At 37.2% G+C, this 16,614-nt stretch overlaps 2 protein-coding genes across 6 annotated transcripts in view; both read left to right on the top strand.

The window, feature by feature from the left end:
* Positions 1-14,413, top strand: part of LOC581976 (prominin-1-A) — a 102,203-nt gene extending 87,790 nt beyond the window's left edge. For 2 of the 5 annotated variants that reach the window (XM_030985476.1, XM_030985477.1), the window contains 4 exons: positions 4,209-4,277; positions 5,472-5,567; positions 7,181-7,279; positions 7,898-8,061. In XM_030985476.1, the coding sequence (XP_030841336.1) occupies positions 4,209-4,277; positions 5,472-5,567; positions 7,181-7,279; positions 7,898-7,980 (347 nt within the window). In that variant the 3' untranslated portion in view covers positions 7,981-8,061. Of the gene's footprint in view, positions 1-4,208; positions 4,278-5,471; positions 5,659-7,180; positions 7,280-7,897; positions 8,062-13,548 lie in introns of those variants that run through there. The other 3 variants (XM_030985478.1, XM_030985480.1, XM_030985479.1) reach the window with 3 other exon arrangements.
* On the top strand, positions 10,376-11,779 carry LOC115924004 (formin-like protein 14). Its single transcript, XM_030985486.1, has 2 exons — positions 10,376-10,677; positions 11,204-11,779. The coding sequence occupies exon 2, from the start codon at positions 11,233-11,235 to the stop codon at positions 11,686-11,688; it is 456 nt and encodes a 151-aa protein (XP_030841346.1). The 5' UTR covers positions 10,376-10,677; positions 11,204-11,232; the 3' UTR covers positions 11,689-11,779.
* Positions 14,414-16,614: the final 2,201 nt, after the last annotated feature.

Raw genomic sequence — 16,614 nt, 5'->3', positions numbered from 1 at the left:
TTTTATTTTAAAACAATGTGAGCACAAGGGCAACTATTCAGGCGTTTTAGGCATATTCAAAGAAAATGGGCAATTCCAAAATTATGGTCTTGTAAACATTGCTTTATAATATATTGATATAGAAATCCCCACAGTACTCAAATAGATATTTAGGAATGGGCATTGCATTAGGAAAATCAATTGGGGCATTCGACATGAACTATAGCAACCTAATTTGTATCATGATCTCTTCCCAACATTCGATTTGCTTTTTATTGGGTCTTCTAAAACCCATGCCAAATATATTTCTGCTATGGCCACTTTTAATACCATCACCTACATCTACTTCTGATTTTCCCTGAATGGACAGGCTTTTAATAGTTTTGTAGTGATGATATATTATATTCGTCATATTTTCTTCTTAATGCTCAAAGACATTTTGGAACCTGATAGTAGAGACATCAGCATACACGTTGATCCACTTTTTCAATTTCAAATATCAAATTTATCTTGGTTTCTAAAAATGGTCACTTCAGATCACCATCATTTCTTTCCTGTGTTAACCACCCAATCTTAAGGTGCACTAATGAATTCCTATATTGCGCTACATGTATTTGTTGCATCATAACTCTATCTCATCCGTTTTGTGTGAAGTGGGGTGAGTGGAATCTTTTGTTTATTGTGCTTCCCTTTTAATAAAAGTCGTATCAATCAGGGCATCAATTATTATTAGCTGTTCTGATTTCATGTCAGATTTGAATTGTGAAACATCACAAATTTTTTAATAATTTCACATGCCCCTTTAGAGAGTAACACATTAGGTGTTATTTTTCCTGTTTTGTTTTTGTTTTGGTGAAACAAAAATAATACATTTACAAAGGGTTTTCGTTTATAATATGGGCCAATCAGATAAGATCGATATCAGAATTCAGAGACTTCTTTTACTAGCTTTTTTAAAATGCCTTTGTCTAAGAATAACAACTCTCTCTGTCTGGTTTTGGGCAATTATTTGGGATAATTTGTTTGAAAACATTTTTGTTTTAACACGCTTGAAAGTGCTATTTTACAATTCTAGTATGAGTCTGCTTCATTATACTAACCCCTTTTGGGGGTTGGATGATAACTTATTTGGCTATACAAATCGTCCCTATTTTCACGAAGTGACGGTAGTGAGGAAAATCGTAACGCAAAGTGAATGCAACTTTTTTTTCACTACCGTCGCTTCGTGAAAACAGCGACGAAATGATTGCTGTACAGTGTGCACATGTTAACTGTTTAATTTCAACCTGTCATGTGAGTTGCTGGCATACCTGTATGATCTTTGTAGCGCTGAGCTACGCAGTTTGAATACTTTAAATAAATTTTGTTAAAGAATGTTATCAGCAACTTCCTCTTGATCCAGACGCTTTGTAGCTACCATTTCAGAACAGTAATCTCAAGATTGGACAAATTTGTCTAATCTTTAATAAGTTTGATTCGTATCATTCCATTAGGAGAAATCATTGTCAATGAATTAATATTGAGGGGTCTGTGACACAAAGACGTAACTCCATTTTGGCCATTTTGAGAAAAAGTGGTTTATGTATCACTGAGCCCTTGGGCCTTAAGGAGATAAGTCTACGTTTCACTAGCCATTGACTTCAATGGGGAATTGGATGGAGTTAAGGCTTTGTGTTTCCTGGAAAGCCCAATTTTTCTGAACATTTTGATATCAAATACTCATTTTGGCAAAATATGGCGTTACGTCTTTGTGTCACTGAACCCTCAATATGTATGTATATATTTCTTGTAGACATGATATTGTCAGCTTAAAGTCTGAAGGGTGTAAAAAAACAAACATGAAATGAACACCGTCTGGCTCTCAGCAGACAATATGCAGTGTGTACATGTACAGGTAGTTCTACACTTTCCAATTTCCCGCCATATTTTTGTTGACATTAGTATGAGTTTATTTGTTTTATCGCCTGTTCTGCCTTCTCACCAAATGAAATCAAATATAATGATTGATGGCAAAAAATAGAACTATTATAAATCATGCAATCAGTACAATTTGAGTTATTAGTTAGTAAGAGTTGGGGACCAAATGCTTGCCCCCCTCCCTCCCCCCCATTTGAATGATAATATTATGATTCAACAGCCTTCTGGCGCCCAATAGATGATGTATCCTAGCCATGCTGCTACTTTTTTCCCTCTTAGTTATCATGAGAACTTTTTTTCAGACTCCCAAATTATTTTTTATATCATTCCAATACCTGAAGAAATTGCAGTGGAACTTTGTTGATGAATAGTGTGACTTTTATTTCGATCAGATGCTCATAATCAGTGGGGTTTATGCACTTGTGTTTAGTAAGGTATAAACCTTAGAAAATGAAAGATACACTACTTGAAATCTAAATGTAATACATATTGACATAACCAGGGGTTAAAGTTAAAGTTGAGATAAATTAAAGATAGTGATTGTGATGCACCCATGTATTTTTATAATTATTCAATTTCATGAGATTAAATTAGAAAAGGGTGAAGTTCAAATAGATTTTGGAATTCAAACTAAATAGGCATTTCAAGATATATATGAAATAATCATACTCCTGAATATTTTACATGTTGAAAAGGAAACAAGTCATTTTGAATTATTTAAATATTTTTTAAAAGTTTGTACTATTCAATTCATGTTATAAACAGTTAATTGAGGACAGAATTTATTACTTATCTTACATGTAATTCAGTTGATATGGAAATGTGCTGTCTCAGTTTAATTCATTGGAAGCGTACATGTACATCAAAATCACTATCTTCAAATTTCATTCTTTGAAACAAGAAAATTGCAGTTATTTAATAGTTAATTTCATCTTACCAATGTGGTAAGGAAACAATTAGCGTGCTCGTAGTACATTGTGGAGTAAGATTTTCCTTCTTTTTCTTTTAGTGAGGAACATTGTTAACATAATATTGATTACCTATCAGATCCTTAATGATTAAGCAATGATTTATATATGCATTCACTTGTACAATGAAATTTGGATGGCGCAACGAACTTGTTTTTATATATTGTGCACTGAAAGTTAGTATTTCGATGTGATATGGGGCTTATTTTGTTACACAGAATAAAAGTGCTACATCTTTTTTATACAAAATTATAAAGTTGAGTTCCTGTCCGTCTGTTGCGTACTTGATACATGACAAATTGTATCAGCAAGGAAATATAAGATTGTATTTTCAAAAATGTTAATTAAGAATATGTTTTGTGAACATGATGGAAATTGCAATTAGTGATTTAAAATGATATTTTATTTTTAGGAATTATCTTATTTTTACACAAATTTTATGCTTCAATTTTGCAAACCGATTAACCTTAAGTTATATTTTCTTTTTCTCTTTTCTTATTCATTTTCTTTCCAACTGTTTTATTTGTGAACTAAACTAAAATTTAAATTACCTCGTGGAAAATTGTAATACTTTTGAACTTGTACGTATATTCATATATTTCCTTGCTCTTTCAATCTATGTTAAATGCAATTTTTGTTCTGGTATGTTAATATCAATCCACTAACACATATTAACAAAATCATCCCTGAACCCCTTTTGAGAGTGGCATTTCTTTTTCTGTGATATCTGTTTTTTGTTCTTTAATCTTTTTTGTTTGCTGATTCATCTGACTTTTCATGTCTCTTTTCTGTGTTTTTTAAAATTAATTTTTTACTTATCATCCTCTAATTTTTGTTGTCTTCATTGTTCTCTCTTTCTCTCTGTTTCTGTATCTCTGTACACCTGTGTCTCTCCTGTTAACTCTTATTCCCTTGCCCTATCTTACAATTTCTTTCTTTTTCTTTCTTACTCCCTCATCCACTCTGTGTTTCAATCGCCCTACAATGTACAAGGGGAATTGGTACATTTCTCACTCTTTCTCTCTCTCTCTCTCTCTCTCTCTCTCTCCTATTCTTTCTCTCCCATATCCTTTATCTAACTCTCTCACTCTCTTTCGCTCACAATTTATCTGTCTCTCATCCCACTCTCCCTCTTTCACGTTCTCTCTCCCCCTCTCTCTCATTGATCTTCTACCCATGTTTTTTGTCCATGTATAACTCCTATTTAATTCAAATTTAACTGAATTTCATTTCAACAACATCATCGATTCCCCAACCTTTGTTTTGTCATTCCCGAACTAAAACTCATCGTCTGCATGCAAATAAATGTATCAATGGACCTCAATACTAAAATTTGGAATACAGGTCCATCAAAAATAGCGAGAAATAAGTTGGCTGTTTTCAAGGAAATGTTGAAAGACCAAGAGGACAATGGTAGGCATCCATTGAATGTTTGTTTATCATGGTGTTGGTGTTTCTTGAGAATGTATTTTGTGTGTTTGTTTGTCTGTTTAGAACCAGAAGGGCGTTAAAGATAAAGACCAGTTCTGGTCGTGCGATTGCATAGTGAAAGAAACGGTGTGAAATCGATTAGAAAAGGTCGATCATCTAGCATATCAGTATTCGTGTGTATTGCAAGGTTCTGGAATCATCAACATGATAAGAAATTTGGCCAAGTCTTGGTAAAGTTACAAGCACTGTACACAAAAAGATGTATATGGGACTACAGGAACATGTGGCGTAAAAATCTGTCCCAATTTTTACGATCTTACATGCCATATTTAGAATATGAAGGCATTTGAAGAGCCATGCTTTTCAGGGAACATGTTTTATCTGATGTTCTTCCACACTTGCATAATAACAATGATAACGCTCACAAATTATTTTTCACCTCTTCCCAGAACTCAAACTTCTCTTTAAGTCATGATTTTACAAAGACTTATTGCCCTTCTTGCTCCAAACAGATGAGATGTATACATGTACATTCTGAAAGTTTCCCAGTATTGAGTAGACAAGTGCAATAGTTGTATCTTTGTGTTTGGTGTAGACTTTTATCAAATGCAAGACAGAGAAGAAGTGGAGAGGAATTGAAGCGAAACGAGTGTGAGGGTAGAAGAGGAATGTGTTTATTGTGAACAACCACATTGAAAATTTAGAGTAACTTGATATATTTGTTTTTAACCTGTTGATAAAAACCATGTCTGAGTAGTCATTGACTTGGCTCTATGTAAAAGAATTTAAAACCAAACCAGTTACACACATTTAATATATTTAAGGGTAGTGGCAATGAATGCTCCCACAATAGTTCATCAAACAAAGTGAGGAAAGCTATATCTTAGGATCAGGGAAACATAGTACCATGTATGAAGTAACTCACTGAGTTATTCACAAGTTATGTTTATATGGATAAGTAGTGCCTTGCTGCCGATATGCAATTATGCAGACTACAATGTTGGGAAAAATCTCTTATTTCTACTTTTGATATGTTGGAAAGCAGAGGAGCTATGATCCTGTCAAAGAAAATTACAGATAATGAAACTTCTTTAGCTGAAAATACAGGTGCAATTCCCGCACGATAGCATTAATTGAAGCGTAATTCTGCCGAGATGTGTTTTTTTACCCGACAAGCCTACGCAGGCCCAAGCACCTCGACTGCAGGAGGGGCCAGTCGCAATGGAGTTCTATTTGGAACCTTCGGAGACAGGCAGATGTCATTTGAAGAGGGTATGGATGACATTAAGAAGAACTTTTGAATGAGTGTAGGATAATGTTGGATGGCAATACCATAGGTTGAAGATTTTGAAGAAAAAAAAAGGAGGATTCTTTGGCCAATCCAAACAAGATTTTACAGTCTATTTTTATATTTTGATGTGGAATTAGACAAAAGAAATAGTGTTGTTGCTAAGCAACTGGTACAGTGCCACCCTGGCATTGCGATGACATTTAAATCATTCTATTTGGATCTGAGATAAAATGGGCCTCTTGTGATTTTAGTTATAATGTTTTTTTTCTTGATGATGATGATAATGTCATTTTCGATAGATTAGGCTTTGGGAAGAGTCCCTTTATTACGTTATACCACTGAAATACAAGTCGCGGTGATAGAATAATTCCTGCATGAACTTAATCACAGAGTTTCTGTACAGAATAGCGCGATTTAAATGGGCTAGAATTTATTGTACATGTATTTCAATTTGGTTTTAATGATGCTTGCCATTAGATTGTCAATTTTCAAGCCAGAATTTGCTATACCGGTATACATTTCAATCATCCAGACTTCCCTCTAAAATATTACAAGAGGTCAATTGTATTCCTGCAACCAACTCGTGTAACTAACTAGAAGATAAATAACACAATAGAAAATGCTCTAGTGTGTGGAAAGCTGAAAACAATAGATGAATACATGGTAAATATTGTGCATACTCGGGGTAATGATTTTCCTCCATTGCAGTGAAAGGAAAAACACAATTTTTTATGATATGTGTAGTAGATTTGAAGAAAAAATGTGCATTTAGTTGTGAGAATTTTACCAGCAATATTAGCTCCTTTCAATACATGTAGTTGTAGTTCTCGAAGTTAGTAGAATTATACCCGGAGTGTAATAACATCTTTTCATTTCATTTATTTTGCCTTTTTCCTTTTCATGCTCTCTGATGAATTCAATTTACCATGAACCCCTCTGACCCGCGCCCCCTTCGACTTCCACACCCCTTTCGAATCTACCCTTTTATATCAACCCCTTGTATATTCTTATTTCCTTGGCCTTGACCATGGCCTACATTGAAATAATGAACCATGATAACTGAATTTGCATAAACATACTGATACACACACATGATTTTGATTATTTACACATTTTCATATTAACAACTACACATTACTGAACAAAATATTTGAGATATTTGTTGATGCTATCACTACTAATATATTTCTCACAATTTTTTGTTATGAACTTCCCTGTTTTTGTGACGCTTCAATCAACTTCACAAAACAATCTCTATTGTTGCCACCACATACACCACCACCACCAATGACATCCCTGTAAAAAAACACTATCATTTTACCATCATAATCACCAACATCACCACCACTATTATCATCATCACCCCCACCACCACTACCATCCTCATTCTCAACTCGTCTACCACAACCACCCCTACAACCACCCGACCACCACCATCACCATCATCACCACCATCATCACCACCCTCACCACCACCACCACCACCACAATCACCTCCACCACCACCATTACCTCCACCACCATCACCACCTCCACCACCACCACCATCACCACACCCCTTTCTCTCCCCCCTCTTTATTACCCCTCCCACCAGGAGAGTGGTATCAATTCCAGAACACTTCCAATATGGCTAGTGCCTTGCAGCGGTCCATAAGCAGTAGACAGCCATCCTTTGAGGACCGAAATCCCTGGTGTAAGTTAAAGTAGAGCTAAGTCCAAGTTGAAATGCAGATAAAAGCTCCATGAACTAATGCCACCAGCATGAAATGCTTGCAAGTAAATGTGCTAATTACTTTTGATAGTAGTTTTTAATATTGCATGCATCGCAAATTTAAGTGCACTTATCTTCTTCATATGCCCCAATATGCATGATTTCTCCGCAAACCCAATAAAAATAATCAAGAACACCTTTTTCTGCTGATGAAGGAGAGGACACCTCCTACAATAAGAAAATTGTATGTAGAATGGACAGAGTTTGTTAGCTCTTCCTTACCACTTTTTGATATTCTACTTCCAAGTCTCGATATTTCCATTTTGCCCTTAGATTTGGAATGTTATTTCAACATCATTTTGCACCCTGTTTTCACTGATCAGTTATCTCCTCTATTTCATCTTAAAACTTTCAAAACTTTGAGGTAATCTCAAACAAGACGTGCCTCCTTTTCTTTCAAAGGCATACATGGCTCTATGATACAATTGCAAAGACAGAAATTTTTATTTTCTGCATGTACACCATCAGCTTGATTTGTAATGTTCACGACTAATTTCTTGTTTGTTGCTTTGATATGTCGTTGTTACGGTCCCTCTTCAGGCCGTCAGCAGTCCAGTATAGATCGGGGCTGGCTCTGGGGAAGACAGCAGGCAATAGGTAGAGATAAGATGTGGGTTCTGTGACCCATGCTCCACCAACAATTGCTCTGCGGTCAATTGCCAATACTTGCAAAATTCCTACCTTCAAATCTGGACTAAACATGATACAATCAAACCTGTCTATAGTGACTGCGCAAGGGAAACACAAAAAGTAGACAGGTTCCTTTAGTTCATGTTTCAATGAGAAACCATTTTCAAGGGAAACAAAAAATGTGGTCTTTGTAGACAGGTGGTCACTAAAGCAGGTTTGACTGTACCTACATTGTAACCCTAAATCAAACCTAGAATCCAATTACAACCTTAACCCTCAACCTACATATCTTTGACAAGAAATAGCGCGGAGCAATTGTTGCTGGAGCAAAATGTTAGGACGCCATGACGGTTTACATATATGGAGTCTATGTTGTATTTCATTAATGTAGTGTGTTGGTCTGTATCAAGTTTTCCTCTTCTTTTTTGAATATTTCTGCTACTGGCTATAAACTTAAGTCATTTTATAGTAGCTGAACCACGTCAAACTGATGCAGAAGCCAGAAGGATATTTCAGGAGTTATTAAGCTCACACATAGAACATGCAATAAAGTTCTGTTTATAGTTGTAAACTATGTTGTGCACCACACAATTTCTTTCTCAGTGTATTTTGCTCTATCATTCAACCCTCTCAGAGCACTTATTCTATACTATAGGCCTGTTTTCATCAGCTCGAGTTTACCAAATAACTTGCTATTTTAACTATCCTGATCGCAAATTGACCATATACTTTGCGTCTTCCATCAGCCCGCAGTTGCAATTAGCGGTATATTTGGTTGAGAAAATATCCTGAGAAATATTGGTCTTGTTTCCAAAATATCCCACTATTTTGGGAAACAGCAGGCTAATTTGTGCCCGTCCGAGCTTTTTTTGTGATGAGGGTATCGGTCTGGTGAAGGCGCAATTTCGAGCTTTGGGATAATATCCCCAGTTTGAAAATAGCTGGTTATTTGGCAAACTCGAGCTGATGAGGGCAGGCCTTATGTGAATATGTTTTTTTGTTCATGTGATTGGTTATACTAGAGTTGATATATTGTTCAAGTTGTTGTGTTAACCTATATTATTTCAAAAAGATACAATATGTATTATGGAATTTGTTTGATATTTTAGCACAATATTTGTGACTGTTTAATTGTTGAACACACTGCTACAAAGAATATCTTATTCATTGTTGTTACAAACTGGAAAGTTTGGGGAAATCAAATACATAGTTGGATGTGATGGTTTCAATTTGAGTCAATTTGGTTTTATATGTGTTCTTATGCACCTTTCCTGAACAAATATTCTTGCAATTGCCTTTGTTTATGAATTTTTCTGTACCTTTTTTTCCTGTACATGTATTTTCCTGATATAATGTGTCTTACGAGAAAAACCTTTGTTTGGTACTTTTTTTTTTTTTTTTAAACATTATTATGTTTTAAATGACTTTCATAAGTGAAGAGTTGTCAGACTTTGGAATTTACATTTTCCATATTCAGGATGATGTTCAGCATTCTTGGGCGGCATACTCCAAGCAATCAATGTTCATCTATATGCCTTTTTAAATAATTATTAAAGTGTGCTCGATTTTAATCAAATTGTGGTTGTAGCATGTTAGTGTTTTTCTGTATTGCTACATAGTATTGTCTTGCTACATTTATTGTGCTTGTAGTTAGTTTAGTGCAGTATCATTAATGAGAAGTGTTTGGCCAACCTGGGCCCTGTTTCATAAAACCTTTTGGATGGTATTCTCATAAGTTAAGCCGGGACTAAGTCCAGACTAAACAAGAATTTTAGTTCACACTTCTATGGCATGCTAGGTTTCATCTTCCTCCTTCAATATTCATGACAAGGATAATCTACCAAAGACTTTGTTGAAATTCAGTTCATACTCATATTATCTTTTTCTTCCCATTTCATTGCAAAATTAATTTTTTGGATGCTTTTCATTGAAGGATTAAAATAATCTGTTAAGGGTAAATTAGTTCACAACAGGCACTCCATAAAAGTGTGAACTAACTAAGCACGCGCTAACTTAGTACGCGCTACCGGAATACCACCCTTTATCAATAACAACTGTCATAGATCTATGACAAATCTGCTCACAGACAACCAAACATAAGGATTGATTCAGTATAGCTTATAGAAATTATTGGATGTTGTTATTGATAACAAGTTTGATAAAACAGGACCCTGGCTGTAGTTTTGCATAATATTGATTACTGCTTTGTTGGGCAAGCAAGGGCAAACTAAATAATAATATGCCATGCTGAGTCCAACTGAAGCAAAGTTGGCCAAACTCTGTGCATTGATGGCTCTGGTTTTGTGTAGCTAGCTGCTGCAGCAGTTGACCTCAGTGTCTGCTTATTCATACCTTTACTGCTCATTTCATAACGCTTCATTATATATATCATGCCTGCAATTCACCCCATGCCTGCAATTCACCCCATGCCTGCAATTCACCTCATGCCTGCAATTCACCCCATGCCTGCAATTCACCCCATGCCTGCAATTCACCCCATGCCTGCAATTCACCCCATGCCTGCAATTCACCCCATGCCTGCAATTCACCCCATGCCTGCAATTCACCTCATGCCTGCTATTTACCTCATGCTTCACGTGGAATGGAATTTATTTAAACAAAAGATGAAGATCATTTGAGTCCAGATTCAGGCTTGGCCCATCGTAGTAGGGACTCCTCCTTTGAAGATGGTAAGAGCACCCCTATTCAACAAATAGACCAATCCAATTTTTAGATTTTAGGTAATGTAGCATATCATAGTGGGGCTAGTCAGTCAACACTTTTTGTTTAATCTGGCATTATGTCTGTATATGGGGAAAGTTACTGTTTGATCAATTGAGGCCTATTAAAGCATTTACAAAATATGTTACATATGATGATATCAGTATGAGGTTAATTTAGGAGATTATTGGGAAAATTATGCAATACTAGAAAGGGGTGGGGAAGGGTCATACAAACCTTTTATGTAATTTTATGTACATGTAATTTTATGTACATATATTTTCATGGACTAAGTATCAAGTTATCTTTGATGTAGTATTCATGCTTGTCATTTTCTTTTTCAAATCAGCTTGCCAAATATATACATTCTGATGCATAAATGTGCAAAAAAAATTCAAAAAAAGAAAGATTTCAGTAAAAATCATTTTTCCATTGCTTATTTATAACATGCTTAACATGCTCTTTTCTTTTGCTTTTGCTTTATCTTGCTCAAAGTCTACACAGCTAACGGAAGATTAAGCCCCATGATGTATCGCATCCCATCCGATCCATTCTCTAACTTACCCCCTCCCCCACCCTCCCTCCTATGTGCAGCCATCCACCAGCACTCCTCTGGCTACTACCAAAACCCCCATGAGCCCTCTCCACCTCCTCCTCCTCCACCCCCTGGTATCCCTATCTACTCAGTCCCAGGCCACCTCCTCTCCCCTCATCAACAGTTCAGGCCACCAAGGCGTCGCCTGGTCAGGCAATACCGGACCTCCGTCTCCCCCACCCTACCAATCCGCATCATCCCGCCCCCTCCCGATTACCCCCCTGAGCCTCCCATGAGCGATACATCCTCACCGTCGTCCAGCCAATCCCCGCCCCTGCCTCCCCCACCCCCTTCCCCTCCCCCATCACCCCCTCACATGGCAAGTTTGCCCCGCCCAAGTCCAAGGCCCATACCCCCTCCTCGACTCTCTGTGCATGTCGATTGATGATTGTCATTGATTAATTTTCTCTCATTCTACAGTTAGATAAATAATACGTGTATGTCATTTCTTAAACAGACTGATAAAAATGATTTTGTTACTGCTAATTTGACTTTAAATTGAAAAAAGAACTGTTTCTGTTCCAAAAGACTTTTCTTTCTGTTTTTCAAAAAGCTGAATTAAAACTATTATAAAAAAATCCTAATATTGCAACTTTCTGTAATGTCATCATTTTGAGATAACAAAAATTAAGACTAAGACTGAGACTGAGATTTTTTTCTTTAGAGTTCCATTTAGATTGGATGTTGTCTCTTCACAAGCTTTATTAGCCTATATTTTAAAAACAATGTTAAAATGCCATTGACAAAATAAAAAAGAACTTTTCAAGCATCTAATTTCTGCTCTTCTTTCTCTCTTGTCACTGAATTCATTTTACAAGCAAATTTCATTAAAACAAACTGTGCGATTTTGACTGATATAAGCTGGCATTTGTCACTTCATATTTCCATTTGGCAAAATTCAATTTTCAGTAAAAAGAACATCAATCATTTCCACTAGCAAATTTACTGTTTCATGTTTATATAATGTAAACTGTGTAGTCTTGTCTTTTTTTCCATAATTTTTCTTTTTCTTTTTTAAAACTTCTTTTGCTTTGCTTGTACCCTCTCAAGTCTCAACTCACTCCTTTCTACTGTATTGTTTTTTATTTGCCTGTCCCTACTACATTGCATAATTAATATTTGCATAACAATGACTACAGCTACCAAAGGCAAATGAACCCTGCTCAAAGCTTGTTGCAGTAAAGATGGCCCCCATCTCCCCCTCCTCCTCCTTCTCCTCTTCCTTCTCCTCCTCATCGCATCCATCAAGTGGCATCTTGCAATTCAAGTCATTCCTTGCTTCATCCAATCACCACATCATCTCCCCGATGCCTGCGTTTTTTTTGCATGATCTTGTCATTAGAAAAGGAAACAGGTATGCTTATATAGAGTAGATGACCAAAATGTTTTATTTTTAACCTACCTAGTTATAAACCATTATTATGTTTGAACCTATCAGGCGATACAAAGAGAGAAACAAATGAGAAGAATTGAATTTAAAAAATGAGGTTGATTGGAAGAAGGAAATCATGTTGATGTGAAAACTGAAAGAATAATCGTTTTGGCAATTTTTTTACATGAGTCATTTGTGCATAGCTTAACATCTGTATTACTAAGCCAAGCATTTTGAATTAGTTGAACCCAATCAGTTGTTCCTTGGAACCTTTTGTTGTTGGCCAAACTTACAACTTGTTCCATATAATATTTAAACATATAATTCTCTGAAAGTAGGAATCATATTATTTGGTACAATTACAGTTTCACTTTTTTTCTTCAATTTAATTTTCTAAAAATTGAAAATTGAAAAACTAAAAAGGCACCTCTGCCTGGGATTAAACATGGGTCTCTGACTTACAACACCAGTGTGATGTTTCACAAAGATCCTTAGGTAAACTTATCTCTAAGTTGGACTTAACAATTATGGAAAGTCATTCGCATCTTTGAAAATAATTTGTAAAAGTTGTTTTAAAAGTCATAAAAATGTTGATTCAAATCATTCATATTTTCTATTATCAAGGAGATTTCATGTTCTTGATGTGGAATTTATTAAAAGTCTAAAATCCTTGAATTTTTGCTTTTTTAAGGCTACAAATGGCTCTCCATAATGTTTAATTCCAACTTAAGAGTTAAGTTCGACTTAGAATCTTTGTGAAAGACCCCCCAGTGCCTTTAATACTACTAGGCCACTTTTTGTTTATTTCTTCCATCTCCTCCCGTTACTAACCGTCTCTTTCTTTTTCTGTGCCTCTCCCATCTCTTTGTGCAGGTTACCCCAAGGGAGCCCCGCCCAATCTTCCACCAATCGAGACAACCCACCAATACGGCCAGAGTGGGTCACGCCCATCCTCTAGGTACTACGAGGACGTACCCCTGAGGGTCGACCTGAGCTCTCCCCCGCCCTGGAGCAGCAGCAGCGGCGGCGGCGGCGGCGGCGGCAGTGGTGGTGCTGGGAATAGGAATTCTTCCATCAACATGTATCAGCATAACCCCCAACAAAACTACCAGTACTAGACAGGGGCTTATGCTCATGGGGTGTGACCATTGGAAAGGGGGCATGTCTTCCCTTATTCTGCACCCCCAACCTATACAAATAGGGGCAGGTCTTCCCCTCTTCTGTGCCCCATTAAGTACTGGTTTAATCTCGTAACAACCACCAGTACTGGAAGATTACTCATGCTTATGTATGTAGAATGTAAGTAGGAATTAACCATTTATCATTCTAGAGCTCCTCCTTCGTCTTCTTCTTAAAGAAGTTTCAACATTTATCCCAAATGATTAGAAATCAGTGCCTTTTCTCTCTCTTTCACAACTTAATTGATTCACATCATGTGCCTGATTATGCTATGTTGATATTATGTTCCCTGCCGCCACAGCAATCGCGTTTCAGGCCACCGTGGACAAAACGGGATGGACGTGAGACGATGTGGGGACGGAATGGGCAAACGTGACAGGCCGTCATTGCCACAGATGCTGGGCTAGATTTTTCAACTGTCAACAAATTTGCCATGGTAGTCAAGGTGCGGATAAGAAACCTGGTAGGCCGTAGTAAAACGGGGTGAACGCAACAAAACGTGACACTACGTAATACAGGGATGCCAGTTTTCAGGCAATAGCCTGAATTCAGGCCCTGGGAAATATTTTTCAGACCATAGTTTAGGCTTTTTTGTGTACAAAAGAGCTCATTCTAGGTGATTTTCAGGCCCTCTGATCAATTCTTACTGGCGTCCCTGGTAATACAAAAACCTGGCAAGACCTATCAAAACTTGAATACAGAGAAAAAATGGCAAAAATCCCACGGCGCACTACGTTTCGGTCAAACAGGGCTGCCGTGGCAGCAGGGAACATGATGTAAACCTAGCATAACATGTATTAAATGATAATTGTTTATTAAATCATGTTTGAAATCAGTACTGTGCGTAAATAAAATTAGGTTTTAAATGTCATTGTATTTGTATATCAGATTGAATATGGTTAAGTACTAAAAGTGTATATGTGTATAGATATGAACATGGCAAATTATGAATTCAATGGTGAAATAAAATGTAACTTGGCCTTATTTCTTGACAAATTTCTAAAAATAAAAAAGCAGAATCATGCATATCCAACTGCAGTTTTATGTAATTAATGTAGCTGTGGTAGTAGTCGAAGACATGTCATTTTCTTCCAAATATAAGTTCAGGATTCGACTTTTGGAGGGATGAATATAGCTTGTCAATGAATATACAATGTGTTGCTTATGTGATGGATTATCAGAACTGTAAAAAGCTATAGAAATAAGAAAAATGAAGGATAGAAATGAAGAATTGGTTTGAAACTTTTTAAGCCATGACGTTCTGTTGTAAAAAGTGTGTGTGAAATTTTACCTGACATTTGAGATTTATGTAGCAAACGACTGTGCCTTGTCTTCATTTGTTTTTATTGATGAGCAATTTGATCGCGAAGAGTTTCAAGAAATCAATTCAAGGGCCAATGTCGATACCCTGCTGTGTTTCACATGGGAATCATGTTCAATTTATTACACAATATTGTCTTTTTGGAGCCAGAAGGGCTTTAACTCATATACTTTGACACAGATTCAATGCCCTTTCTAGCCCTGAACAGCAATATGTCGTGGTCGAGTGGATATGTCAGCGTACTGTGGATCACAAGGTCCACGGTTCAAGTCCCACCGCGGCACTAATGTCCTTTGGCAAGACATTGATCTACATTTGCCACTCTCTGCTCGGGTGTTAAATGGGTACCCGTAGGATGCGAAAGCTAATGTGGTTTGATTAGAATGTGCATACCTTGTGTGCGGGTTAGCATGAATACAATGACAGGGGTAATAATATATATCTGTAAAGCGCATTGAGAGGGCCTGCGGTCCTGAAATGCGCTATATAAGGACAAACTATTATTATTATTTTTATTAATGTCCACACACTTCTGGAGGCAAAGGCTATTGAAATATCCTCAGCTTGATTTATTGAAAGTCTTTGTGATTGGGTTGAAGATGTTTCTATATACAAAGGATTAAGTAAAGGGACAATCATGACATCCCATTTTCTGGTGAGGCAACAGTGGTGCAATTTCTGCCAAGATAGTAAAGTGGTTGGTCAAATGTATTTCTAGTTATTTGTTGTACCATTAAATTATCTTTTCCTCTCCCTTCTTTCTCCCTGTCTCTCTCCGTCTCTCTCGCTCTCTCTCTATGTTCCTCCCCCCCTCTTTCCTTTCTTCTTTCTCCTGTCTCTCTCGCTCTCTCTCTCTCTATGTTCCTCCCCTCTCTCTCCCTTCTTCTTTCTCCCTGTCTCTCTCTCTCTCTCTCTCTCTCTCTGTTCTTCACCCTCTCTTTCCCTCTTCTTTCTCCTCACTGTCTCTTACATGAGGTTGACAGGTTCCCCTCTTCTCCGTAAGCAAGGTTTTGAAAAGGAAACAACAACACTGCCCTAAAGAAAATTATTTATACATTTTTACAGAAAGGCAAATGTTACCATTGTACTTTACATATCAGTTATGCTGGTTTCACTTTGGGCTCTAAGTAGCAGTTTTAGAATGGGCTAAAAGATTCATTTAATGTCAGTGGCGGATCCAGGGGGGGGGGGGCCCGGGGGCCCGGGCCCCCCCCCTTGAGAAAAAAATCATGTAAAATCACGTGATTTTTACGATTTTGGGGGGTTGGGCCCCCCCCCCCCCCTGGCGCTCAAGGGGGGGGGGGGTGCAAATTGAAATTTTTTTGAGGATCAAAAAAAAAAAAAAATGTGCTCACTACCCCCCCCCCCCCCCCCCCCCCCCCCCCCCCCCCCCCCCCCCCACTGAGCGAATTTTTGGCCGGCGCGTTTTTCAAATTTTC

This window comes from Strongylocentrotus purpuratus, unplaced genomic scaffold, assembly GCF_000002235.5.
Source record: "Strongylocentrotus purpuratus isolate Spur 01 unplaced genomic scaffold, Spur_5.0 spur5_scaffold_15, whole genome shotgun sequence".
Classification (NCBI taxonomy): Eukaryota; Metazoa; Echinodermata; class Echinoidea; order Camarodonta; family Strongylocentrotidae; genus Strongylocentrotus; species Strongylocentrotus purpuratus.
The sequence above is the reverse complement of the archived record's forward strand: the minus strand, read 5'-3'. Positions and strand labels throughout refer to the sequence as shown.

What these genes read in the sequence shown, in the direction of transcription:
- LOC115924004 (XM_030985486.1), top strand. Translation starts at nt 11,233, where the DNA reads ATGATGTATCGCATCCCATCCGATCCATTCTCTAACTTACCCCCTCCC.